The sequence below is a fragment of the Rattus rattus genome, chromosome 13 (genome assembly GCF_011064425.1).
Source record: "Rattus rattus isolate New Zealand chromosome 13, Rrattus_CSIRO_v1, whole genome shotgun sequence".
NCBI classification, from domain to species: domain Eukaryota; kingdom Metazoa; phylum Chordata; class Mammalia; order Rodentia; family Muridae; genus Rattus; species Rattus rattus.
In genome coordinates this window covers 63321026-63333750 of record NC_046166.1, presented here as the reverse complement: position 1 = coordinate 63333750, position 12725 = coordinate 63321026, and the positions used below count along the sequence as shown (strand labels likewise).

At 49.2% G+C, this 12725-nt stretch overlaps 1 protein-coding gene across 1 annotated transcript in view; it reads left to right on the top strand.

Moving 5' to 3' along the window:
• Ank1 (ankyrin 1) overlaps positions 1–12725 on the top strand; it is a 176086-nt gene that overhangs the window by 118759 nt on the left and 44602 nt on the right. The window contains exons 11-17 of the mRNA XM_032919514.1: positions 443–541; positions 962–1060; positions 1604–1702; positions 2711–2908; positions 3736–3834; positions 4424–4522; positions 9565–9762. Coding sequence (XP_032775405.1) covers positions 443–541; positions 962–1060; positions 1604–1702; positions 2711–2908; positions 3736–3834; positions 4424–4522; positions 9565–9762 — 891 coding nt within the window. The remainder of the gene's footprint in view (positions 1–442; positions 542–961; positions 1061–1603; positions 1703–2710; positions 2909–3735; positions 3835–4423; positions 4523–9564; positions 9763–12725) is intronic.

Sequence of the window (12725 nt, the reverse complement as noted above, 5' to 3'; positions counted from 1 at the left end):
GAAGCACTGCCCCGTGAGGTACAGAAGAGGCTAGCAGTCAAAGCCCTGGCCCTGGGGAGGGGCGTGCTGTGGCGCTGTGTAATCTGTACTATGCAACATGCTCGCACTATTGCAACAGAGCAGAATCAATTCACTCCGTACCTAATAGAAAGAAAGTGGTTTGCCGCCAAAAAGTACTCTTTTAGTGTATCCAGAAATATGTTAGAACTTTAAAAAAAATGTTTCCAAACATCGTGTTCAGAAATATGCTTGACTGGAAAGAGAAGGGACACCTGTTTGTCATCAGCTCAGCTCATGAGCTGACACAGTCTGTCCCTTGCTCTGTGGGTGCTTGCTGGTGGGCTTGGAAAGGACCTCCTCTAAGTCAAGGGGCAGGATGCCTTTCCAAGTCCTTGGCTACTGGGCGAGTTTCTGATCTCTGTATACTTTGTGTGGGCTACAGAATGGCTTTACCCCACTACACATCGCCTGCAAGAAGAACCACATACGTGTCATGGAGCTGCTGCTGAAGACAGGAGCCTCTATTGACGCAGTCACTGAGGTAAGAGGAGAAAGAACGTGTAGGCGAGCTTTCAGCCTGGGCTCCCCTCCATTGCCTCACTTAGTTACTCTTCATAGCTGTGTGTGACTGCAGGTGTGCAGGTGTGCACGAGTGTGTGTGTGTGTGTGTGTGTGTGTGTGTGTGTGTGTGTGTGTGTGTGTCACCATTTCCTCCAAGGGCTGGATAAAGAGGACTTTCCAAAGTGGGAAACAGTCGTTTGAGTTGTAAAGTGGTTAACCCTTTTCTGCCAGTGCTATCATCCCTGTAGCCATTTTCCTAAAACAAGCCCACCTGGTCTAAGTCCGTTTTCTCAGGTAGCCATTTCTAGAGCTTCCCAGCAACAGAAGAGAGTAAGATACTGTGGCTTGGGCTTCTGCGTGGGGAAGGCTCATGTTCAGAACACTCCTCTGTCTCTTCTAGTCTGGCCTGACACCTCTCCATGTAGCCTCCTTCATGGGACACCTTCCTATTGTGAAGAACTTACTACAGCGGGGAGCGTCACCCAATGTCTCCAATGTGGTGAGTTCCCGAAATGATCTTCCATCAAAAATGTTAAAGAGATATAAGATGTAACATCATATGTCTTACATAATATATAACACGTAACATTGTATATGTTACATGTTACTGTCTGAGGGCTTTTGGCTCTGGTCCACAGCTCTGAGGGGATCTGCAGAAGGGAGAGAGGGGTGGTTTCTGCATCTACAGTAATGGTCTTCTCAGGGTAGCAAAGGCAACAGGTGTGGGTGAACATTCCTCTCTGTTGACGCTCCCCCAGTTAAATTCGTCACACATCTGTCCGTCTTTGGAGTTTTATCTTGGAACTTCTATAAGTGCAATCTGGAAATGCATTCACACATCTGAATATTCGTGAGCTCTGAGGCTTACTCTCACCAGTACCTAGAATCCTGAGAGAGGGGAAGAGAGACGAGACAGAGACTTGCTGGACAGCCCCAGCTCTTGAAGAAAATCCTATTGAGCCCAGGCAGCTATCTGAGTTCTGCGTGTACCCTTGGCAACCCCAGCATGCGTTAACGACTGTGTGATGTTGTTGTTTTGCAGAAAGTAGAAACCCCATTGCACATGGCAGCCCGAGCAGGGCATACAGAAGTGGCCAAATATTTGCTCCAGAACAAAGCCAAAGCCAATGCCAAGGCCAAGGTGAGCTCTGCAGACAGGAAAGGGAGGCTGGCAGGGAGGAGGCCACCCCAGCCTGGTGAAGGAAGCCATTCTCATCTGTAGCCTGGGGCTCAGAGTCATTGTCACCCCCATTTCAGTCGCACTGAAAGCTTGGGCTCTGCTTTGTTGGGGTTCTGTGAGGGGCAGAGGTCTCTTTGTGTGTAAGTGGTGCTTCTGTAGAGTAACAGAAGCCTAGAGAGCAGGGCTGGCCGGCAGCATTTACTGGGCTAAGTGAGTAGATGTGGCTGGAGGAAGGGAGGAAGGTGGAGCCACCAGGGAAAATCAGGCAGGCATCACTGGATCTGGAAGAGGAGAACCCTCTTTCGTAATTCAGTAACAAATAAACCGTAAGATCAGCTACCAAGTCTGCAAGTTGACTGGCTGTGTGGCAAAGACCAGGTCTCTATGAGTGATGGGTTCCTTGGGGTTCCTCTGCTTGGACCCGGTAACAGATACCTCCTCTATGCAGCCAGAGCACCAAGAGTTACAACTAGAAGTTGCAGAAAACAGATCAATGGCTGTCTTTCCCCTCTGGTGGTTTAGAGCCCCACGACCGCTGGCACAGAGAACATCAAAGTAGAGTTCAAACATAGACAAGCATTCCAGGGAGGAAGAACCTGGGAGACAGGGCTTGTTTGTCCCGATAGCAATCGGTTTACTGAGTATCTTTTCTGTGGCCAACAGTTCCACTGGACCCTTTGTGTCCATTAGCTGCTTGATCTGAACCCTAGCCCTGTGAAATGTTACAATTCCCACTTACAACTGGGGATTGTAACAAGCTGAACCTTTGGGCAACTAAGTAACAATAACCATGAGACTGGTGAGTTGTAAAGACTGAATAAGTCAGAGACTGGAGGAAATCCTAGACCTTTTTATTCATTGCGAGTCACTTGCATGGTCTGGTCCTCACCTCCCGCCCTGTGGAATAAGACAGAGGTGGACTTGGGAAGGTTAATGGGTCCAGTTTTATGTTTTCACCCCGTGGCCCAGGATGACCAGACACCACTTCACTGTGCTGCTCGCATCGGCCACACGAGCATGGTGAAGCTCCTGCTGGAGAATGACGCCAGCCCCAACCTGGCTACCACTGCTGGCCACACACCTCTGCACACCGCAGCCCGTGAGGGTCACGTGGACACAGCCCTGGCCCTGCTGGAAAAGGAGGCATCCCAAGCCTGCATGACCAAGGTACAGCCACTGTTCTGATTCTTAGAAAGCAACAGACCTGAAGGGTTGAGCGGCCCACCTGTGATGGAGGTACCTGGAGAGCTGAGAGAGGAGGATTACTTAAGCCCGGGAGCCTGAGCCCTACCTGTAAGACATAGCAAGACTGATTCTCAAAAAACAAACTCCATGTATTTTTAAAGAAACAACAGGCTGAGGGATCACCATATAACCTTCCTTGTGGTCATGGGACACTGTAGGCCTGTCATGTCATCTGCAGAAAGGGCACAGTCAGTCTCTGTTCCAACCAGGCTTCTTCTGTCTCTCCTGAGGCAGTTAAGGTTCTAGACATTAGCTGTAGACCAATCAGACAGGTTCCTGACATAGGGGAAGGCTCAAAGGGCTCAAGGGCTGGGAAGCAGCTTGCTTGAGGAGCACTTCCCGGCCTGTGCACTCTCCCGAGCTACAAATGGTAATTGACTAACTAAATGGGTAAGAACCAGTGGGCACGCCTAAGGTCCCAATACTTCAGAGAAGGGAGCAAGGGAATCTGGAGTTCAAGGCCAGCCTGGGCCACTTATTAGGTCTGTCTCCAAAGGAACAATAACAAAGTAAACAAAAGAGACAGCCCACTGCCTCAGCAACTATTTGAGAATATCGGAGGCAGCTTTCCCTTGTTTCCTATTGGAGTTGCCCAGGTCGTACTGAGGGGGACTTGTAGTCCCTTGCTCAGGTAGTCCTATCCCATTGGCATTCCCATGCTGGTTAAGGTAGGAAGAGTCCTAACCATGCTTTCCACTGGGGCAGCAGCACTGCCTTCCAGGGTCCTGACAGCCTGTGTTTCTCCTCAGAAAGGATTTACCCCTCTCCACGTGGCTGCCAAGTATGGGAAGGTCCGGCTGGCAGAGCTGTTGCTGGAACATGATGCCCATCCCAACGCGGCCGGAAAGGTAAATTTGAACTCTCCTCTCCTCTTGGGTTAGAGGAAACGGGACAGAGTTCCTCCACTGGGAACCGCCTCTCTTGCCTGCGCAGACTTCCAATGAGAACGGTCTCTAGATAAAGCCATCCAGACAAACCCCTGTCCCTTAGAAGGACCCGGTACCTGCTCTGAACAAGTGTGATGACTCCATGGCCCATCTCTCCCAGGGGGATGAAGGAATGGTCCTCGAACCTCCTCGAGCTGTCTCTCTCAGTGACTCTCCTTCAAGACTGGCTTTAGGCAGATTATTTTTAAATTACTTCTTTTACAACTGTGACCGTGGAACCTAGCTCCAAGAATACGCGCTAGGCAAGCTCTCTGCTATTGAGCTACACCCCCAGCCTTCAATTAAAGAGATCTGTTTTCACTTTTGTTGTGAGGAAATGAAACCTGGGGTTTGAACATGCTGGCAAGTGCTTTATCACAGAACGATAACTGCTGGTTTTGGGTACTTCCTGTGAAAGCCATGTTGTACACTGAAGAGTCGATCCTGGTTGACTAAATGGCTCCTCGCAAATGTGGAGCTGTTCATACTCCTCTCCTTTGTCACTCTGCAGAACGGCTTGACTCCCCTGCATGTGGCGGTCCATCACAACAACTTGGACATTGTCCAGCTTCTCCTTCCCCGAGGTGGCTCCCCGCACAGCCCTGCCTGGGTAAGAAGATCCCTACCTGCTTCTGTCTAGAGAGATGGTTTTCAAGCCTCCTAATGCTGAGACCCTTTAATGCACGTCGTGTGTTATGGTGTGCTGTGTGCTATTCTTCGTGATGTGGTAACCCCCAACAGGAAAATTATTTGTGTTGCTATTTTAATGATTATAATTTCGTTAGTGTTATGAATTATATTTGAAATATCTGATATGAAGGATAGTTAATACGCTACCCCTGTGAAAGAGTCATTTGACCCTCAAAAGGGTAAGAATCCAGGAGGCAACCTCGGAGGTTTTGTGTTTGACTTTGTAAACACAGACGCATCAACACACCTCAGCAAAAACCAACTGCAGGATTAATGCTGCTCTCTGAGGGCTCATTGTAGATAGGAAGTGGGTCACAGTCTCCTGACAGAGATCCCTCTCAAAGGTGGAATTCGATTTACACCCACAAACACGTCCCCACCTCCATCAGCTACAGGGCAGCGATGCTCAGAGACCTAGTGCCTGAGCGTCTTCCAGGGCCACAAACCTTGTTTCAGAGATTTCACTCTGTGGGATTGGGACCCACTGTGTGTCTTACTCTGTTTTCTACGTGTTCTGGTGCTGGGGACAGTGGCCTGGAGGGATATCCGGGTCCCCACGAGCTCTCTGGACCTTGAAGCAAAGTCTCGTCTCAGTGTGAGGGTCACTCTGGTTTAGTCTGATGTTTGAACAGAGACACTGTGATGGAGAGGAACCCCTATAGGTTCTGCATTGATGGCATAGTTGGCTTCTGAAATGGGCTTCCATGACCCTTGTGGGACCAGGGAAGGGGAATCCAAGACCAGTGCCCCCCCCCAGCAAAGAAAGTAAAGTTTATGTCTGTGAGAGGGAGGAGAAGACTGAGAGACTGGTGGCCAGGAAAAGAGTCAGGGCCAGCATAGAAGAGACATCCATGGTGCCTGCACTGGGAGCCCTTCCCTCTGACGGGACAGCCTGAGAATGATTTAGTTTCCGTGCTACCCACTCTGAGAGACCATTCAGTGGGTCCCTATGACATCGGCGGACACCTGCCAGTCTCACCAGTGGAGAGGAGACCACGTATGACCTCAGTCTGTTTTCCCTGCTCAGGATAATGCTCACCTCACCTCACGGCATCTCTCTCCTGCACACACAGCATGTCTCAGGAAGCTCTGTCCCTATTCCTGCCTCCTGTGGTAGTGAGCCCAACGTCATCGTACAGAGGCAGCACACAGCCAGCTAAGATGTAGACTTACTCCTGCTTCTAAAAATAAAAAGCCAGACTCTTCTCCTCCTCCTCCTCCTCCTCTTCCTCTTCCTCCTCCTCCCCCCATCCCCACTTACATAAAAGTAGCTGGAGCCACGTTCATGATATTTAAAGAGAGCGAAAGGCAGCTCAAAGCCTGCACAGATGGGGTTTGTTTCCATGGCAAAAAATAGTTTCCAAAGTAGTCTGGCAATTTTGTAGAATTTCACAGCAAATCCCTTTGCACCCAAACCAAACTCTCCCCTTTTCGATCTGATGCTCATGGATTCCCTCCCATGTGCACCCTTTCCCGGAGCTTATCCCCTTGGGGAAAGGAGCCTTTTACGGGCACATAGCCTGTCTGACCGTTCCCTGACTCTCCAGCCCAGCTGCCATTTCTCCTTATCACCCACAAAAGGTCGTCAGCCCCTTAATACCAGTTTGGGGGACGCTCTGGTGGGTTGGTTCATGTTCTGAGATGGTCAATGACTCATATATTCCAGTCTAACCCAAGGTGACCCGGAAGGTTTTGCCATCTCCAGGGCAAGCTTGCCCCTGACGAATCAGGGCTGGCTCATGCCAGTGTCTTAGATACCCATAGCAGCCCAAGTGGCCTGCTGGAACATCCATGGGTGTACTGAAAATTTCTCCAATGACTGTACCTTGGGCATAGGGGAAAAAAAGCGAAAAGTCCTATAAGTCTTGCCCTTGTTTCAATATGACATCTCAATCAGAAATGTTGGTGGACCCCCAGTAAGACAGAGGTGGTAAGTGAAAGTCCGGGATGGCTGGAGGACCGCTGGCCGATATGCGGAAGCACTTGTCTGAAGACAGTTGCCTGCAGTAACTCTCTCTGCTGTGTGGGCTGAGTGGGCATGGGTCCAGGAGATCATGGCCCTGGAAGTCCCCTGGCTTGGAACTCCTTCACTTTGAACATTCCAAGGCCTGGCTACTCAAAGTGTGGTTCATGGACCAGCCCCTCAGCATCACCTGGAAGCTGGGGAGGAACTTAGGCACTCACACCCAATCTAGACCTTCTAGATCCGATCTAGACACTGCACACGGTCTCCAGTGCTATGCACACACATCACAGTTCAAGAGGACCTACAGGGTCAGCTGTCCGATGTGTTGTATTAGGTAAAGCACATTACCTCTCTCTCCGAGAATAGCTTCATCACAAAATAGGATACTAATGCAGACATCTGCCTCACTTACTATAAATGATTGGGCCAATGCTCCAATAAGACCATAGAAACCATTTGCAGCAGAGTGACCGACTGACCCACTTGTAGCCTATCTTACGCCTGCTAGAGGATGAGGAGGTTTACTCATAAGAGAAACCCAACCTCTGAGAAATAAATAAAATTTATTTCTGGAAGTGGTGGTATGCCCAGCACTTAAGAGTCTGAGGCAAGAGGACGACCTCAGGTCTGAAGCCTTCCTGGGCTATATTGTAATTCCAAGCCAGCCTGGACTACACACTGAGATCCTCATAATACAGGGTGACATAGTTAACTGGTTAGACCAGCACTTGTCATCCTGTCCTACCCAGCAGTATGTGGCAAAGTCACCACACACAACTGTCCTGTTCCCGTGTCTTACTTTTGGAAAGCACTTCCTTCCTTGTAAGTATATAATTATATTTGGCACACCAGAAAATTTTAGAAACAAACAAGGCAGATACTTCCTCTGCCTTTAGTAATATTTAAAAATATGCAAGGAATTCTAGGTAATGGAATATTGTCCTGGGTTGCAGCTGGCTTGAAGTAGAACCACCCCACATCCTTGCGTCCCCCCTCCCCCCAGCAGACCCAAAGAGCAACATTGTGCCCAATAACATCAATGTTTCCTTTAGAAAGTTATTAACTCTTCCACAAGACTCTCCGAGGGAGCTCCATCTGATGTTTTAGCTGTGGGTCTCTGCATCTGTTTCAGTCAGCTGCTGGGTGGAGGCTCTCAGAGGGAGGAGAGTCGTGCTAGGCTCCTATCTACAAGCATAACAGAGCACCATTAGTGGTGTCAGGAATTGGTTCTTACTCACGGGATGGGTCTCCTTGGGCCAGTCATCGGTTGGCTCTATCTCCCTCAGTCACTGCTCCAACTTTGTACTTCTTGTAGGCAGGACGAATTTTGGGTTGAAGGTTTTGTGTGGGGGTTGCTGTCCTTTTCCCTCTACTAGGAGTCCTGCCTGGCTACAGGAGGTGGCCACCTCAGGCTCCATGTCCCTCACTGATAGGAGTCTCAGCTAGAGTCACCCTCACAGACTACCTTGGAGCCTTCTCATTCCCAGTTCTCTGGAGATCTCTCTCTTTCTTTCTTTCTTTCTCTCTCTCTCTCTCTCTCTCTGTCTCTCTCTCTCTCTCTCTCTCTCTCTCTGTCTCTTCTCTCTCTGTGTCTCTGTGTGTGTCTCTGTCTCTCTCTGTGTGTCTCTGGGTGTCTCTGTCTCTGTCACACACACACACACACACACACACACACACACACACACACACACACCTGCCAATTTCTGTTCACTCTTCCGTACCTCTCTCCCTGGCACTTCAACCTGTTCCCCATTGTGGGAAGGACTGAGGGACCCGGATGGGATAGAGACTCCACAAGACCAACAGAGTCAACTAACCCAGACCCTTGGGGGCTTTTAGAGACTGAACCACCAACCAAAGATTATACATGGGCTATACATGGGCTGGACCTAGATTCCCCCACACACACATATGTAGCAGATATGCAACTTCATCTTCATGCAGGCGTCCCAACAACTGGAGCTGGGGCTGTTCCTGACTCTGTTGCCTATTTGTGGATCCCGTTTCCCTGCCTAATCCTGCAGTGACTTGATGTGTCAGGGCGGATTGGTACCCAGGGGGGGGGCCTCTCTCCTCTCAGAGGAGGAGAGGGTTCATGGGGGGGGGGCTGTGAGGGGGGACTCAGAGTAGAGGGGAGTCTGTGATCAAATGTAAAGTAAATGAATAAATAAATTAATGGGAAAATGAAAGTTTTAAGGAGAGCAGGACTGGGCAGTGGCGGCACACGCCTGTCATCCCAGTACTTGGGAGGCAGAGGCAGGCAGATCTCTGAGTTTGTGGCCAGCCTGGTCTACAGAGTGAGTTCCAGGACATGTGAGACTACACAGAGAAACCCTGTCTTGAAAAAAAACAAAGGGTAAGAGAAAAGAGAATACATACCTAAGAGGAAGTGTTAGCTTCTCAAGAGACAGCCATTCTTTTAGGTTTTTGAGTCAGGGTCTCACTCCGTGGCCCTGGCTGGCTTCAGGCTCACCCTGCCTCAGTCTCCAGAACACTGACTGGGACTACAGATGTGTGTCATTGTACATGTTTCCCAGTTTCTTTTGCTTATGAAACATTTGGGGCTTTGAGTCCTTGTTCAGGAGGGAGAGATGGGAATCTTTAACTCTTACCTACCTTGCCTGCAAGCTGGAATCTGAATCTTGCTTGGAAACAATGTTTCCTGCCCAACAGCTCATCTGAGAAAGGTAGTTAAGTCCTAATGCGATGAAAGAGAACAGACACCTGCAGATCTGGGAGCCTGCAGATCTGGGAGCCTGCAGATCTGGGAGCCTGCAGATCTGGGAGCCTGCAGATCTGGGAGCTTGCAGATCTGGTTCCAGATGCCGTAGCTTGTCTGTTTGCTCATTCATTTAACATGCTTTCCTTGATGACAGCAGCCTAGCTCAGAGGCTGAGCCAGGCCCAGCCCTCCCTCTGTACCCTCCTGCCATACCTCACTGGTGTCATTACATCAGCTGTTGGGTCCCTGAGCTCAAGGGCCTTCTTTTGTTTCAGAATGGCTACACCCCTTTGCACATCGCAGCCAAGCAGAACCAGATAGAGGTGGCCCGCAGTCTGCTGCAGTACGGAGGGTCCGCGAATGCAGAGTCTGTACAAGGAGTGACCCCGCTTCACCTGGCCGCCCAAGAGGGCCACACGGAAATGGTCGCTCTTCTCCTGTCAAAGCAAGCCAATGGCAACCTGGGGAACAAGGTAAGGCCTTCTTCTGAGTTTGCCCTGCAGCTTCAATGTAGGTGTCGGCTTCTAGGCTAAGCACGTACTCACCAGCGCTCTGCTTCTGCGTGAGGTAAGTGGGTGAGCTCCTAGTAACAGCTCTAAGCTACACCCCAGTGTTCCACTGAATCCACAGCTGGCTGGTAAGGTAGTGAGACCCTGAACTTTTGTAGCCTTACTGTGTCATGGTGCCTTTCTGTACTCCTTTGAGGATCTTCAAGAAGACTGCCATGGAAACCCAGAGTCTATCTGCCCCAGTGTGGGCCAGCGTCTCTATGATGCTGTCATTATTTAAAAAATGGAATCTGTTATCCCGTGCTATTGCCGGCACCATAGGGCCACATGGCATCTGCAGGGTACCTTCATCTCAGCGGCAGCCAGTTCCAGTGTGGCACCATGGTACATCATCCTCTAGCCCCAGTGGTCTCTCCGCCCCCATAGCTAGCGGCCCTCTCCTGGCTGTCTCTCTGCCAGCCAGGAACTCTCTGGTCCCAGCTACCCAGTAAAATCAGGACACGAGAGGTCCAGCAGCGGCTGGCCTATCTCGGCTCCCTGTGGAGGACTCTGCCCATATTCCCAGCATCCGCCCCCCCGCTAGTTATAGTATAAACTCCCAACAACCCGTTAAAATCAAGACTCAATAAGCTGTAATTTGGCAATCAGATTCATATGTTAAATTCTCAACCCGCAATACATCCACACAATAAACTCACAACCAATTGATAAAGATAAAATCCGCCCACCTATATAAGATAATTGACCTATAGAAATCCACCCCTTATGAAATATTCATAACCACCTGTGGCCATTAAAGCACCCAGATCTGGGTCGTCCTTCTCTGTCTGTCTCCATCCTGATTCTTCTTCTTTCTTTCCTCTTCTCTCCCACCGTACCAACTCTTTCTTTGTCCCCGCCTCACTTTTAAACTGTCCAATTGTGGGCCTTGACCCAACGTGTGCCAGCCCTCACCTGCATATGGACATAAACCTACATCCGTGTGCAGGAGTGCTTTGCATAATTTGGTACTGAATATCTACTTTCTGTGGTGGACGATGCATTTTCCTCAGTGCTATCCATCCTCTTTGGCTCTTATAATTTTCCCATGTAACAAGCTGGGCCGGGTGTCACATGTTTCTAGTCCCACTGATGCCAGTGACACAGAGACAGGAGAAGCATTGAAGCCCACTGACCAGCTAGCAGAAAGCAGTTCCTCAAAGGTAAAATGCACAGCTCCCAAAGACCGACACCGCGGCTGGCCTCCGACCCCTCAGACATGCACATGGGCATGTCCATCTGCACACGAACCCAAAGCGGATCTCCACGCTGCATGATGTCACTAGGGACATATTGCTTTGTTTCTTTTTGGTCCACAGCCTATCTCGTCCTCAGGTTGTTGGCCACCCAAGAACGGGTCAGGCACGGGTTCTGTTTCATGAGGTGGGCCTTGAACGTAAACAGAAAGTGGTTGGTCACTCCTACAATGACTGCGCCACCATTGAACCAGCATATGAGGCAGGCCAGTCGTCACTGTAAATCACAGAGTTTGTAGCTTGGTTGACATTGCCCTTGAGCATGTAGACGAGTTCCTTCCAGACCTATAAATACCAGTCAGTGAAGGTGAAAGGTCTAGTTAGGCATCAGCTTGACCTCTTCTTCAATGATGTTGTCTTCGCCAATAGGGTCTCACCATTAGTTTGCAAAGAGGAGCCAATAGCTTTGGACACAGCCTGGGTTGTTTAGGGACTCATACAATGGCCCTTTGCTACCTGGGGCTTGTCTCCTCCACTATCTGGTGACTTCCTTTAGATTCCTTTTGACTATGTATAAATCTTAAGAAGCTTTCCCCAACCTTCCGAACAGCCCTTAGTGTCAGTCTCTCCCTGCACTTCCTCCCTTACCCCACCCCCTCTATTTAATCCTCCCATTCCAGTCTCCCCGTAACTATTCATTCTATTTCCCCTTCCTTGGGAAAACCTCCCTCCTCCCTAGTCCCTCACCCTCTATTGTGATTACTCTCTATACAGATTACCCTCTCTATAGAACCTCTATTGTGTTATGGATTGACAGACGCATGGCTATCAAAGGCTTGAAAGCTAGCATGCACATGTAAGAGAAGACATAGCACATTTGTCTTTTGGGATCCGGGTTACTCCATTCAGGACTACCTTTTTTTTAACTTTATCCATCTACCTGTAAATTCCATTACTTAATTCTTTAACAGCTAAATAATAATTATTCCGTTGTGTGAATGGACCACAGTTCCGTTGTCCGTTCATCTCTTTGGAGGTTTAGGCTGGTCTCCGGTTTCTGGGTATTATGAGTAGAGCAGCAGTGATCATGGTTGAGCAAGTTCCCCTGTGGTAGGATGAGGAGTCCTTCAGGCGTATCCCCAAGACGGGCATAGCTGGATGCTGAGGTGTCCACTCCCAGCTTCCTGGGGAACCATCACACTGAACCGCATGGTGACTGTACACATTTACACTCCCAGCAGCAATGAAAAAGTGTGCCCCTTACGCCACATCCTCACCAGCATGACCTTGGCCATTCTGACAGGTGTAGCTTTTGATTTCGATTTCTCTGATGAACCCTAACCCTAGTGTCTCTCAGACCTTTGTGTTTCATCTTCGAGAACTCTGATCAACTCTGTCCCCCACTGTAATTGGGTTATTAATTTTCTTGATGTTCAGTGGGGGTTTTTTTAAAAGCTCTTTAGATACTTTAAATATTAACCATCTATTGGGTGTATTATTACTAAATACCTTTACCCATTTTGTAGCCTTCAAATTCTTGGGGGTTAACCACACCCAGAAAAATGCAAGAAATAAATAACCCTAGACCAGCAAGCCTATCAAAAGAGCAGGGTGGGGAAACCATACCATAGCAACCAGATAAAAAGAATCAATAAGCATTCAGTATTAATGATCTCAGTTCACCAATAAGAA